This window comes from Lynx canadensis, chromosome E1, assembly GCF_007474595.2.
Source record: "Lynx canadensis isolate LIC74 chromosome E1, mLynCan4.pri.v2, whole genome shotgun sequence".
Lineage (NCBI taxonomy): Eukaryota > Metazoa > Chordata > Mammalia > Carnivora > Felidae > Lynx > Lynx canadensis.
Window position 1 is genome coordinate 34290760 of NC_044316.2, and position 13611 is coordinate 34304370.

At 40.4% G+C, this 13611-nt stretch overlaps 1 protein-coding gene across 10 annotated transcripts in view; it reads left to right on the forward strand.

The window, feature by feature from the left end:
- SPAG9 (sperm associated antigen 9) overlaps window positions 1-13611 on the forward strand; it is a 133496-nt gene that overhangs the window by 109342 nt on the left and 10543 nt on the right. For all 10 annotated transcript variants that reach the window (XM_030294907.1, XM_030294908.1, XM_030294910.1 and 7 more), the window contains 9 exons: window positions 499-666; window positions 1090-1261; window positions 3602-3820; window positions 4101-4296; window positions 5930-6055; window positions 7323-7403; window positions 8356-8423; window positions 10621-10769; window positions 12064-12235. In XM_030294907.1, coding sequence (XP_030150767.1) covers window positions 499-666; window positions 1090-1261; window positions 3602-3820; window positions 4101-4296; window positions 5930-6055; window positions 7323-7403; window positions 8356-8423; window positions 10621-10769; window positions 12064-12235 — 1351 coding nt within the window. The remainder of the gene's footprint in view (window positions 1-498; window positions 667-1089; window positions 1262-3601; window positions 3821-4100; window positions 4297-5929; window positions 6056-7322; window positions 7404-8355; window positions 8424-10620; window positions 10770-12063; window positions 12236-13611) is intronic.

Sequence of the window (13611 nt, forward strand, 5' to 3'; positions counted from 1 at the left end):
ATACTTTGAATATTAAAGACCTGTATTCATGGGGCGCCTGTCTGATTCAGAGCATGAGATTCTTAATCTCAGGGTATTGAGTTCAAGCCCCTTGTTGGGGAGTACCCAGTGGGAGTAAGCCCCACTTAAAAGGGAAAGGAAGAAAGAAAGAAAGAAAGAAAGAAAGAAAGAAAGAAAGAAAGAAAGAAAGAAAGAAAGAAAGAAGGAAGGAAGGAAGGAAGGAAGGAAGGAAGGAAGGAAGGAAGGAAGGAAGGAAGGAAGGAAAGAAAGAGAAAGAAAGAGAGAAAGAAAAGAAAAGAAAAAAAGGGGAGGGAGGAAGGGAGGAAAGAAAGAAGGGAAAGAGGAAAGGAAAGGGAAAGGAAAGGAAAGGAAGAAAGAAAGAAACAAGAAGACCTCTATTCCTAATCATTAGATTGTTAAAGACATGTGAAATATTGTAAACATTTTTAGAGACAAAATAGATGTAATACCTTTTTTCTTCTTCTTAAACCCGAAAAGCTGTGGTGTGCTGTTGGAGTCAACTTATCAGGTGGGAAGACCAGAGACGGTGGTTCTGTTGTTGGAGCAAGTGTCTTTTACAAAGATGTTGCTGGTTTGGATACAGAAGGCAGTAAACAGCGAAGTGCATCACAGAGCAGTTTAGACAAGTTAGACCAGGAACTTAAGGTAAGCGTGTGCACTAACATCTGACCTCTTCGTTTTTGCTCTTTGGTCCAAAACTGTTTTCTGGACCAGCTTCTAATTGGGATTATTATGCCTTTGCTTATTCCTTGTGCTCTTTTCTAGAGCATATTTTACATACAATAAGCTATATATACACTTGAAAATAGTACAGTTCAAAGAGTTTTGACAAATGTATGCACCCATTTAGGAGCCATCACAGTCAAGAACTAGAACATTTTTATCACTGCTATTTTCTAGTCTACTAATTAATGTTGAAAGGTGGTTATATTTTTAATCTTTCAAATAATCTGCAGACAAACTCAAAATAGCATTGGCCTTTACTGTAATAGCACTGACCTATGAAGTATACATACATATTATTTTAAACATTCTTTTTTTTTTTTTTTTTTAACTTTGTATATATAGGAACAACAGAAGGAGTTAAAAAATCAAGAAGAATTATCCAGTCTAGTCTGGATCTGTACCAGCACTCATTCAGCTACAAAAGTAATCATTATTGATGCTATTCAACCAGGCAACATCCTAGACAGTTTTACTGTGTGTAACTCTCATGTTCTCTGTATAGCCAGTGTACCAGGTAAGGGTAAGCCACACCCCTTTCTCCCTACCATCTACATCTTTGTATTGGCAGGAACTGACTTATTTACCGGAGATACAGTCATGCACCACTCTCATGGAGTTTATGTTCTAGTTGGGGAAGACCAAAACTAAACTGGAAACAAATGACTAAACAAGATATTTTCAATACTATGAAGAAAGTGAAACACGGTAATATGAGAAGATGATTGGTGGGCAGAGAGTAAGAGCCTGTTTAGATTGATTGATAAGAGAAGGCTTTCTAAAGTTCTGTATTGAATATTATTTGATGTTTAAACATTGGTTTAAACACGAAACAGGTTGGTGATATGTCTGCACAATGGAATATTACTCAGTCATAAAAAGGAATGAAATTCTGATATGTACTACAACATAGATTAATTTTGGAAACATGCCAAGCAAAATATAACCCAGACACAAAAGGACAAATGTTGTATGATTCCATTTATATAAGGGATCTAGACTAGGCAGATTCACAAAGACGGAGATGGATTAGAACTTACCAGGGCTGGGCCAGGAGGGGCTTGGGGAATAGGGAGTTACTGTGTAACGGGTACTGATTTTCTGGGTGGGTGATGGAAGAGGTTTAGACATAGATAGTTGTGGTGCTTGCATAACATTGTGAATGTAATTAATGCCACTGAACTGAACCCTTAAGAACATTAAATTATAAAGTTTTATGTTATATATGTATATCTTACTCCAATAAAATATTTTAATGTCTATATAAAAACAGCTTTCTAAATAAAACTGAAGGGATTTATCTTTATATGGCAAATGCTTAGTTATTAAATGTATCACTAATATCCTAAGACACTGTATACACCTAGGGTGATCAGTTTTTTTTCTTTAAATGCTTATTTTTGAGAGAGGGAGTAAGAATGGTTTAGGGGCAGAGAGAGAAGAGGGAGAGAATCTCAAGCAGGCTCTGCACTCACAGTCCTGACGTGGATCTCAATCTCACAAACTGTGAGATCATGACCTTAGCCGAAATCAAGAGCCAGATGCTTAACTGACTGAGCCTCCCAGACACCCTAGGATGATCAGTATTTAATAGTGTGGGAAGTCCATATTTTATTTTATCGTTTTTGTTTATTTTAAAGTTTATTTATTTGGAGGGAGGGAGGGAGGGAGGGAGGGAGAGAGAGAGAGAGAGAGAGAGAGAGAGAGAGAGAGAAAGAACAAGAACCAGTGGGTGAGGGAGAGAGAGAGAGAGAGAGAGAAAGAGAGAAAGAACAAGAACCAGTGGGTGAGGGGCAGAGAGACAGAGACAGAGAGCCCAAGGCAGGGCTCAGCCCTCAAAATGTGAGATCGTGACCTGAGCCAAAGTTGGATGCTTAAGTGACTGAGCCACTGTGGCACCATGGAAGTCCTTCTTTTGTTTTGTTTTATTTTGTTTTGTTTTGTTTCGTTTTGTTTCATTTCATTTCATTTCAATTTCTTTATTTTATTTTATTTTATTTTATTTTATTTTATTTTATTTTTTATTTTATTTTATTTTATTTTTTATTTAAATGTTTATTTTTGAGAGTATGCACATGAGCAGGGGAGGAGCAGAGAGAGAGGGAGAGAGAATCCCAAACAGGCTGTGCACTGACAGCAGCGAGTATGATGAGGGGCCCAAACTCACGAACCATGAGATCATGACCTGAGCCGACACCAAGAGTCGGACGCTTAACCGACTGGGCCACCCAGGCACCCCCAGAAGTCCAGATTTTAAAAAAAATTTTTTTTTTCAACGTTTTATTATTTATTTTTGGGACAGAGAGAGACAGAGCATGAACGGGGGAGGGGCAGAGAGAGAGGGAGACACAGAATCGGAAACAGGCTCCAGGCTCTGGGCCATCAGCCCAGAGCCTGACGCGGGGCTCGAACTCACGGACCGCGAGATCGTGACCTGGCTGAAGTCGGACGCTTAACCGACTGCGCCACCCAGGCGCCCCCAAGAAGTCCAGATTTTAAATAGTAATCTTGATAATTAAAAAATTGTTCTTGCTGATTTGTCAGATAATAGATTTCCTTGTTTGAAACCTCATTAGGTGGCTGCTGAGGAGCTCCTTAAGAACAGAAGTGTCATGTTGTGACATTTTCATGTTTACTTGTGCTTGCAGGAATAGAAATACCAATTTTTTAAGCTACTTTCTCATTTTGTGATGGTTAGTTTAAATAAAATTTAAAGTTACCCTCCTGGCAGTGTATTCGAGTAGCTGTTTGTCTCCCCTCCATAACCTCATTTCAAACCTATAGTTGCCTTAATGGAGAAAATGCTACTTACAGGGGTTTACTTAGCTATTAGAAAAAGGTTTATCTCATTTTTCAGGAGCCAGAGAAACAGACTACCCTGCGGGAGAGGAGCTTTCAGAATCTGGACAGGTAGACAAAGCGTCTCTGTGTGGCAGCGTGACCAGCAACAGCTCAGCAGAGACAGACAGCCTGTTGGGGGGCATCACCGTAGTTGGTTGTTCTACAGAAGGTGTGACAGCAGCCGCCACTTCCCCTAGTACCAACGGTGCTTCTCCAGTGATGGAAAAACCACCAGGTATCTCTCTCCTCCTTACATGTCTTCAGTGTCCGGAGTCTGAGCCTGTCTCACATGTCTCATTATGGACTCATACTTAATGTAGGTCTTGAAGTGACGAGGATGAAAGAGCTTGAAAGAAGACACTGTGATGACTGTTAAGGATTCTAGTATCTCATGATACAGTGTGGAGGAGGACGGGGTCGGTGGAGTGGAATTCTACGGGAGTGTTTTGTGCGGGGAAACTATTGGGAGGAAAGCTCAAATTCCAAATGGCTAGCATGTGTTATTTATTTTGTAGAAAAGGAAGCAGAAAATAGTGAGGTTGATGAGAACGTTCCAACAGCAGAAGAAGCTACGGAGGCTACAGAAGGCAATGCAGGGACAGCTGAAGACACCGCGGATGCCTCCCAGCCCGGCGTGTACACAGAGCATGTCTTCACGGACCCTCTGGGGGTTCAAATCCCAGAGGACCTCTCGCCTGTGTATCAGTCAAGGTATATGGATGGGTCGGCAACTCAGGAAACCAGATAAGTGTTTATGTAAAAGGAACCAGAATCCTCTCAAGCAGCCACGGGATTCCCACTAATGGGATCGTGGCAGACTGTGGTGTCATTATGCATTCCCAGTGTGTCTGTGTCTCTACTTATCCTTCCGCTGCATTCGCTCTGGATTTCCACTCCCTCCTTGCCCCCCTTCAATGTGTTCTCTATTCTAACAACTTAAAAAAAAAAGTCTTACCTGGTCAAAATCTTCCTGGCCATTTTCTCCTCTCATACGATTTCTTTTTTCATTTCCATTCAAACTGTGATTGTGCCATTTTCCTTCCAGTCCTCCTCTTACTTCAACCCTAGTTATCTACAAAATTGGCAGTTTAGATTTCCCATGTGGGCTTGGATGACTTTTGTAAAGTTTGTTTTCTGGCAAATAGCTCTTCCTTTTTATTTTTTTATTTTTTTTAATGTTTATTTATTATTGGGAGACAGAGAGAGACAGAGCATACGCATGAGAGGGGCAGAGGGAGGAGGAGATACAGAATCCAAAGCAGGCTCCAGGCTTTGAGCTGTTAGCACAGAGCCCGACGCAGGGCTTGAACTCACGAACCGCAAGATCGTGACCTGAGCCAAAGTCGGATGCTTAATCAACTGAGCCATCCAGGCGCCCCAAACAGCTCTTCCTTTAAAGTGTTTGATAATACCAGCCCATTTAGTGAATTCTTTAATTTTATTTTCTGCCTTCTCTAGGCCTTTATAGAAAGCTGATGGGGATACATTTAAATGTGATTCTTTTTACAATTTAATAGTCTTCCTCTTAGTTTATAGAACAGTCAAGGGCCTATTAACATTTGTTAATTTAAGAATAAACTCAGGGGCGCCTGGGTGGCGCAGTCGGTTAAGCGTCTGACTTCAGCCAGGTCACGATCTCGCGGTGCGTGAGTTCGAGCCCCGCGTCAGGCTCTGGGCTGATGGCTCAGAGCCTGGAGCCTGTTTCTGATTCTGTGTCTCCCTCTCTCTCTCTGCCCCTCCCCCGTTCATGCTCTGTCTCTCTCTGTCCCAAAAATAAATAAAAGTTGAAAAAAAAAAATTAAAAAAAAAAAAAAAAGAATAAACTCATCTTTTTAGAACTAGCAGGTATGTTTTGGATTTGATAGCTCAGTTATCTTTCTAAAAATATTCTGACAATCCAAAAGAAAGAAGGTCTTGGGAGAGAATGCAAGCATGTTTTAACTTAACACTTTATTTTAGAAAATTCTTTATACTCATTCCTTTGTGTGTGTATATGATTTTTAAACCATCCTTTCCTCTGCTTCCCCCCCCCCCCCCGCCCCAAGAAAAAACTTATAAAATTCAAAAGAACCGTAAAGGAGAGCCATAATTATAGTCTGGATATTAACTGCTATATTTCATTACTGTGTCTTAATTCCCTTATGTGCACCTTGGTCCTCTCTAGTATGTTAATGTTACTTCTGGTATAACTATTGAAATACTTATTATAAGCACTTAAATTTGGCTTTTCTGGAAGTCTAGTGTTTGATTTTATTTTTTTCCAAGTGTTAAAATATAGAAGTGTTCAGTCCCTGGAAACTAGCTAAGCTTACTGCAATCTTTTGCCTTTCCCCACCTTTCCCAGTAATGACTCAGATGCGTATAAAGATCAGATGTCAGTATTGCCAAATGAACAAGACCTGGTAAGAGAAGAAGCCCAGAAAATGAGTAGCCTTTTACCAACTATGTGGCTTGGAGCTCAGAACGGCTGGTAGGTGCTGGCTCTTTTAATATTGAAGTATCTTTAGTTTTTGACTCTTGCTTTTGGAATCAGAAGATAAGTAAGTAAAATGTGGTACGTCGGCGTACAACGAAATATGCAGAGAACTCAAGTACATGCAGATTTTGCGATGATGTTCCAGCTACCTCATAAACTGGACTTGCGCTGCGTATGAATGGTAAATCATATAGTTCTTTGTCATAGAATGTTCTCTTTATATAATTCTCTTGGATGAAGAGGTAAATAAAACTTTAAAATCTGGGTGATCCAGAAATAGAAGATCCTGGACAGCACAGAGACAGAATTATTGATGCACAGAAGGTTTATATAGCTAGAGTGTATTCAAGAAGTACCAGTGATTAGACGAATCTTTTTGGCTGGGGGAAGGCCCAGTTCCAAACATAACCACTTGGTAGAGTTACTACAAAAACCAGGACAGATCCCTGTCTCAAAGCCTAGGAGATAACTAACATTACATAGCTTATTCACATTCTAGTGCTGTGCGGAGATTCAGAAAATTGTGCTTTCCTGCAGGTCAAGCAAGGTCACTAGTGCGTCTTTTCCATAGGGGTCTAATACTACAAGATGGAGGGACAGCAAACTTTTCTATGAAGGATCAGATAAGAAATACGTTAGGCTTTGTGGCCATATAATTTCTGTAGCAACTTCTCAACTCCACTGTGGTGGCACAGAAACAGCCATGGCCGTGACCATGCATAAGTAGATGAGTGTGGCTGTGTTTCAGTTACACTTCACGGACACTGAAGGTTGAGTTTCACATGTCTCAGATGTCATAAAATACTCTTTTGATTTTTTTTTCCCAACTGTTTAAAATGTAAAGACCATTTTTATCTTGCACACTGTACTGAGGCAGACGAAGGGCTAGATTTGGCCTGCGGGGCATAGCTTGCCAATCTCTGATGTAATAAACCAGACTGTTATCAGACAGTTATAGTTCCGTGTGGTAGAAAAGTAAGGTAATTTTTTAAAAAGGAGGTTAGCCAAGGATCCTGAAGTATGTTGTAACCTGAAACTAACCGATCATGTGTTATTCTAGTTCTGGCTTTTCATTCTTCTGTGTTTCTGTTTGCTCAAGCGGCTGATTTCTCTGCATTAGACTCTCGCTGTTTGTTATTTCCTAAAATTTTTGTGGTAATTCTTCTTTCCTCCTAAAGGGACTTTGTGGTCACTGTGAGATGTAAGCAGCGACTTGATGTTCTCTGTGCCTTACTTACCAGTCTTGATTTTGCTCTTGCAGTCTGTATGTGCACTCTTCTGTAGCCCAGTGGAGAGGATGCCTCCATTCCATTAAACTTAAAGATTCGATTCTCAGTATTGTGTAAGTTTTATTTTAGAAATTCTTCCTTTTACAAATATGTATTTTGATATAAACTATCTTTTAAGACTGTTAAAGCTGACATGTGCTTCACGATTAAGTCAGTATCCAGATTTTTTTTTAAACCCTCTTCATGGAGTCAGAGAAGACGAATGAGATTCAGACTCTTACTAGAAAGTAAAATAGTCCTTTTTTTTTTTTAAATGTTTATTCATTTTTGAAAGACAGAGAGAGACGGAGCACAATCAGGGGTGGGGCAGACAGAGAGGGGGACACAGAATCTGAAGCAGGGTCCAGGCTCTGAGCTGTCAGCACAGAGCCCGACGTGGGGGTCAAACTCACGAACTGCGAGATCATGACCTGAGCTGAAGTCAGATGCTCAACCGACTGAGCCACCCAGGTGCCCCGAAAGTAAAATAGTTCTTAAGTAGAGCTTTAAGTGAAACTTGCCAGGTTGATTCCTCACCATAGTGTGAACTCTTTAGTACTCTGGAACCTATTTATGTTTGTTTTAGGATACTTTTTATACTTTGTACTTTGTGAATATGTTGTTTTGGGCATTGATTCACTAGTCTGTTTCCATATGTTGACTATCAAAAACTCCAAAGTCCACTCAAGGAGTCTGTCTCTGGTCTGTGGACCTTTTGCAGTGAGAGAAGCTTGGGCCAGAAAGTAAAACCACTGAGTCACCACACAGGCTGTTTATTTAGTTCAGCTGACATTTTCATAGCAAGACTTTCTCAATCTGTTGGTCTCGGGGTTGTGAGTTTGAGCCCCACGTTGGGTGTAGAAATTACTTAAAAATAGAAAAGAGTGTATTATTTGGGTTCTGGTGTAAGCTCCTTGTCTGTCATGGGTGGGCCCTCTGAGAGCCTCTGAACTTCTAGCTCAGTAGCATGTGGCACCTCCCACATTCCCACACGGAGCACTCTGAAACCCCGTTTCCTGTTCGCAGACATGTGAAAGGGATTGTGTTAGTGGCCCTGGCTGACGGCACCCTCGCAATCTTTCACAGAGGAGCTGGTGAGTTGTTACGAATATAGAGTGTGCACTAATCTGTTGCTTTGCAGAAGCATTTTCTAGCAGATTAGCTCTGTTTTAAAGAAATGATACTTAATAGGAGAAAGAGTAAGGGTTTAAACTGAGTGCTAACAGTGTATGACTTTAGTAGATGTGTGCGTGCATATAGTTTATCGTTTCAAGGTGCTCTTGCATAATGTGATATGGAGGCACCTGTTTCTCGTTAGTATACTTAATTAGGAGAAGTTTAGGGAGAGGAAATCCTTTCTCTTTTTCAATATTTTAAACACTAATTTACAACCACTTAGACTTGGAAAGTTTTTAAGTTTTTAATTGGATATGGTGTAATCATTTTCATGTCATGTTATTTATATCCTTCCTCTTTTTACAACCAGTATATCTGTCATCAGCAGACAGGGGCTGGTGGAGGTCCAGAAACCTACCTTAAGTTAAAGAAAATAGGGAATTGAGCCTGCGATACTTCCTAACTCCTTGGTACATGTATCAGCCAAAATTATCATTCATTTTCTAGGTAGAAATTAGATTGCTAGAGCAGGAGAATATTCTATAAACATAGATACACTGAATTCAGATTTTAGCAGGGCTTTTCCCAAAGTCTCCTATCTTTCTGGGCTTGGGAAAATGTGGGATAGATGATGTTTGGGTGTCTTTGTAACCGGTCCCTAGAGATTGCTGGTTAATGACTCCGTATTGTCAGAGAGTGAGGGTGCTCAGTTTTACGTTGTTCCGACCCTTGTAGACTTTGTGTGAGCTTAATCCTCACAGCAACTTCTGAGGAGGGTTCTGTTGTCATCCTCATAGGTGAGGAAAGTGGAGGCACAGAGGCTTTTATTCACACCACAGTCAGCTAATAAGTACGAAAGCTTAGAAAAAATGTGGTAGTAAATGTTTTGGCAAGCTGAATCCAAAATTATATTAAGAAAACAGACAAAATACATGTAATATGTTTAAATATAAAGTTCTGCATTGGGGTTCAGAAGAGTAAAAAGGGGGGCAACATGTCTGAAGAATGAAAAGTACCTAACGGTTGACCACAAACTTAGTATGAGTTACTAAACATCTTTTTATTTTTTAAGTTTATTTATTCATTTTGAGAGAGAGAGCACAAGTGGGGGATGGGCAGAGAGAGGGAGGGAGGGAGAGAATTCCAAGCAGCCTTCAAGCTGCCAATGCAGAGCCCAATGTGGGGCTCGAACTCAAAAACCATGAGATCAGGACCTGAGTTGAAACCAAGAGTTGGACACTTAACTGACTGAGCCACCCGGATGCCCCGAGTTACTGAACATATTAAGCCTCATAGAAATCCATGTGCAGGACAGGGCTGGTGATAATCCTCCCCCACTCTGGTGGACAAACAACATGTTAAAGGAACACGGACAAGGCAGAGTTAGGATGAAGGGTCTGTAAACTGGGATGTGTACAGAGCACATGCCAAGAATGATTAATTTTGAGAGGAGAAAACATAGGGCAGTAACAAAAAAAGTGGGACTGGATTATTCTATTTCCATTGGGCAAAACTACAGACTAATGGGTGATTATATACAAGGAGGCAGACTTGAGCTAGTCAGGCATGGGGAATATTTTTTCAGACAATTCATAGCTTTTGCAAAATGCAACAGCTGCTTTGTGAGGCAGTATGTTTTCTTTCACTGAAATAGTTCAAGCAAGGTCTACAAAGCAAGCTTACAGTGGTTGATTCCCATTTGTATTTCTATCATCACTAAAATGACTATGTGCCTAATTCCTAAAGTGTTAGCAAAAAGTTGTCCTTAACATCTTCCCAAGAAACATCAAAATGCAAGTGAGTGAGAGAGATATTATCCAAAGAATTATACTAATCCTTAGTGGAATAATATGGAATAATAATTATTCCATTCTAATTCTGAAACTATTATTATAAGCAGATAACTTATTGCTGATTTATCCCATCACTGCTGTTAGTGTGGAGATCCAGGCACCAGGTGGCTCACAGGACCAGATGACCTGTGACATCTCTTTCCCAACTTTGCAGTAGACAGAATGAGAGTCCGTCTCTTCAAAGAAAAGATAAAGTGACTACATGGTATTTTGTGGTGCTTCATCAATAAATTTATCAATTCACACAAATAGAATGTTTCTTGTGTTAAAATTGAGGAAAAGGTGATGTGCATTAACTAATAATCCATTTCTTGTTTTAAAGATGGGCAGTGGGATTTGTCAAACTACCACCTGTTGGACCTTGGACGGCCTCACCATTCTATTCGGTGCATGACTGTGGTCCATGACAAAGTCTGGTGTGGCTATAGGAACAAAATCTATGTGGTTCAGCCAAAGGCTATGAAAATAGAGGTAAGTGAACCCATGCATGCTTCCGGTACTTACTGAATTCGTATTTTCTGGAGACGCTAAGACTCTAATTATTTTTAGATTCTTCAGAAACTGTTTTCTGAGTCTGTGTGTTTTAGGACACTTGAGTGATGATATTGGACGACACCTTAGCTTTCTGTGTCACTTCATCTCTCTTGCCACTTAACGACTGTGGTGGGAAGTGGTTTGTTTTGTTTTTTTAGGAAGGAGGATGCACGCATGAATTTTTTTAATTTTTATTTTTTAATTTTTATTTTTTTAAATGTTTCTATTTATTTTTGAGAGAGAGAGAGACAGAGCATGAGCAGGGGAGGGACAGAGAGAGGGGGAGACACGGAATCCGAAGCGGGCTCCAGGCTCTGAGCTGTCAGCACAGAGCCTGAAACAGGGCTTGAACCCACAAACCATGAGATCACGACCTGAGCCGAAGTTGGCCGCTCAGCCGACTGAGCCACCCAGGCACCCCCACACATGAATGTTTAAATGTGTGTCTGAATATCTATGGATACATATGTGTATGATTTGGACACAGGGTTCTTGATAGGTTTAATTTTGTGTGGGTTGTTTGGGACGAGGCTTCTCCAGGCTCCGCTGCCCCACATGTATGCAGGCAGACCCCTCTCTATGTGTCCTAGACTGAGAAATAAGATTGCAGTGGGAATTTGTTGTGAAAATAAAAACCTCTCGGCATTGCTTTCTTACAAGTTTGGCCACAATACGTAAATTCATTCTAATAATCTTTTAAAAAGGAAAACAGCAGGAAAATTTTAAGGTCAAAGTCCTTATTCCTTTGTTCCCAATCCCATTCTGTTCCCTGGAAGTCCCAAAGTTAATCACTTGGTGGGTTTCTTTACCCCCAAATCCGTTTCCTCCATGCAGGTATACACACGCACAGGCAGCATTGTAGGTTCCTTTTTGTTTAATTATAAATAAGCTCTTACTTCATGCTTTGCTTTACGACAATACAAAATCCTGAGATCAAATTCAGCCTTTTTGTTGGACTTGTTACAGAGTCCGGATATGCCAGTATTCCTTTCGCAAGTTGATCCCTACACAGTGCTGAAATCTAGCACCCGTTGTTTGTTCTTTGTTTTGTTTTGTAGTCTGGAGTAAGAAAAGTGTGTATGTAAGAGTAATCACATTTATTTAGTAAATGCTATTTAGGCTCCTCTTTTAAAATATTCAGTCTGTCAAATTGTTGTGTAAATTAGCTCAGTTTTTAAACACGAACTCTTACATAATCAAAGTAACATTGTGATTGAACAATCTTTCCTAGAAATCATTTGACGCGCACCCCAGGAAGGAGAGCCAGGTGCGGCAGCTTGCGTGGGTGGGGGACGGAGTGTGGGTCTCCATTCGTTTGGATTCCACGCTCCGTCTCTATCACGCACATACTTATCAACACCTACAGGATGTGGACATTGAGCCTTATGTAAGCAAAATGTTAGGTAAGCTTCCAAAGCATTCTATCTTTATCGGTTGGAGAAAATGTTTTATTTTTAAATGGTCTCAGATGCTAGGTAGAGCCAATGAATAAGTTGCCTCAGGACTAGTGACCCATTATCACTGGACATGCCAGGCAGATGCCCCATGTGCCCCGTGGTCCTTGACAGAAACTTGGGATCATTTTTGACTCCTCTCTGTTCCCCACACCTAATCCATCACTGGGAGCTGGTCAAGTCTGCCTCCAAAAATACCTTAAATCAGTTACTTCTTTATCTCTACCATCACATCCCTGTAGGCCAGGCTGTCTTCCTTACCCCCCTGGATATCCATGAACCTCCTAACTGGTCTCTGTGTTTCCACTCCAGTCTGTTCTCTGCGTAGTAACCAATGTGCAAAGACCACCATGACATACTTATGTAATGCCAGCCACTTCCAGAATATTCCTGCCTTTAGATGAGGTGATGTTTTGTGACACCACCACGAAGAACTGGTCCCATGGCCTGGACCACTCTCAAGCTCACCAAGTTCTTGCCCATTTCAGGTCCCCCACGTGTGCTATTATACTGTGCCTGAGAAGTTCTTTTTGGCCCCTTTTTACTTGGCTTTCAGGTCATAGCATACATGTCACATCCAGGACAGACCTTTCCTGATCTTCTAATTTGATTTAAGGTCCTCTTCCTACTTTTTCTTCATGGGATTATCATTATTGTGGTTGCACCAATACTATTTACTATTTGATTCTTGTTCATTGTCTCTCTCCCCCAAAGACCATAAGCCCATGAAAGGCAGGGACCATCGCTGGCTTGTTCCCTGCTGTAGCCTAATTTAGCACTCTGTGATGGTTAAGAATGTCATAAACACAAGCCAGTTTCAGGGTATACTATGACTATAGGTTAAAGATCTCTAGCTTAGACTGAATGGTCGTTAAGGCTCCTTGTAACTTCTAACACTCTGTGATCATGTTCTCGGTTCCTATAAGTAGATCCTGTGAGTGACTAAATGCTATTTGTCTTCAATGTATTATTACCTATTTATGAGTTACTCTTTCAAGTCTCAGAAAATAAGATCAGTTGTAGAAATTCCCTTCAAATGAAAAAGTACATCCCATCTCCCTACATTATGTGTCTGTGGTACCTAAAATTTCTAAACTGCTGCAGAATTGAAGTATGTAAACAAGGAAAGAATACACGTTTTGACTAAGATTGTTTTTATCTCTGCAAGGAAATTTAAGGCAAAGCAGAACTCTTACAGCTTATAAAAACAAAGGACATTTGATTTTCCAATCTAGCAAACTCTGTTTTTGTTGAGTTGTTTTTTGTTTTATTAATTTTTTTTTAAAGTTTATTTTTACTTATTCTGAGAAAGAGATATTGAGCAG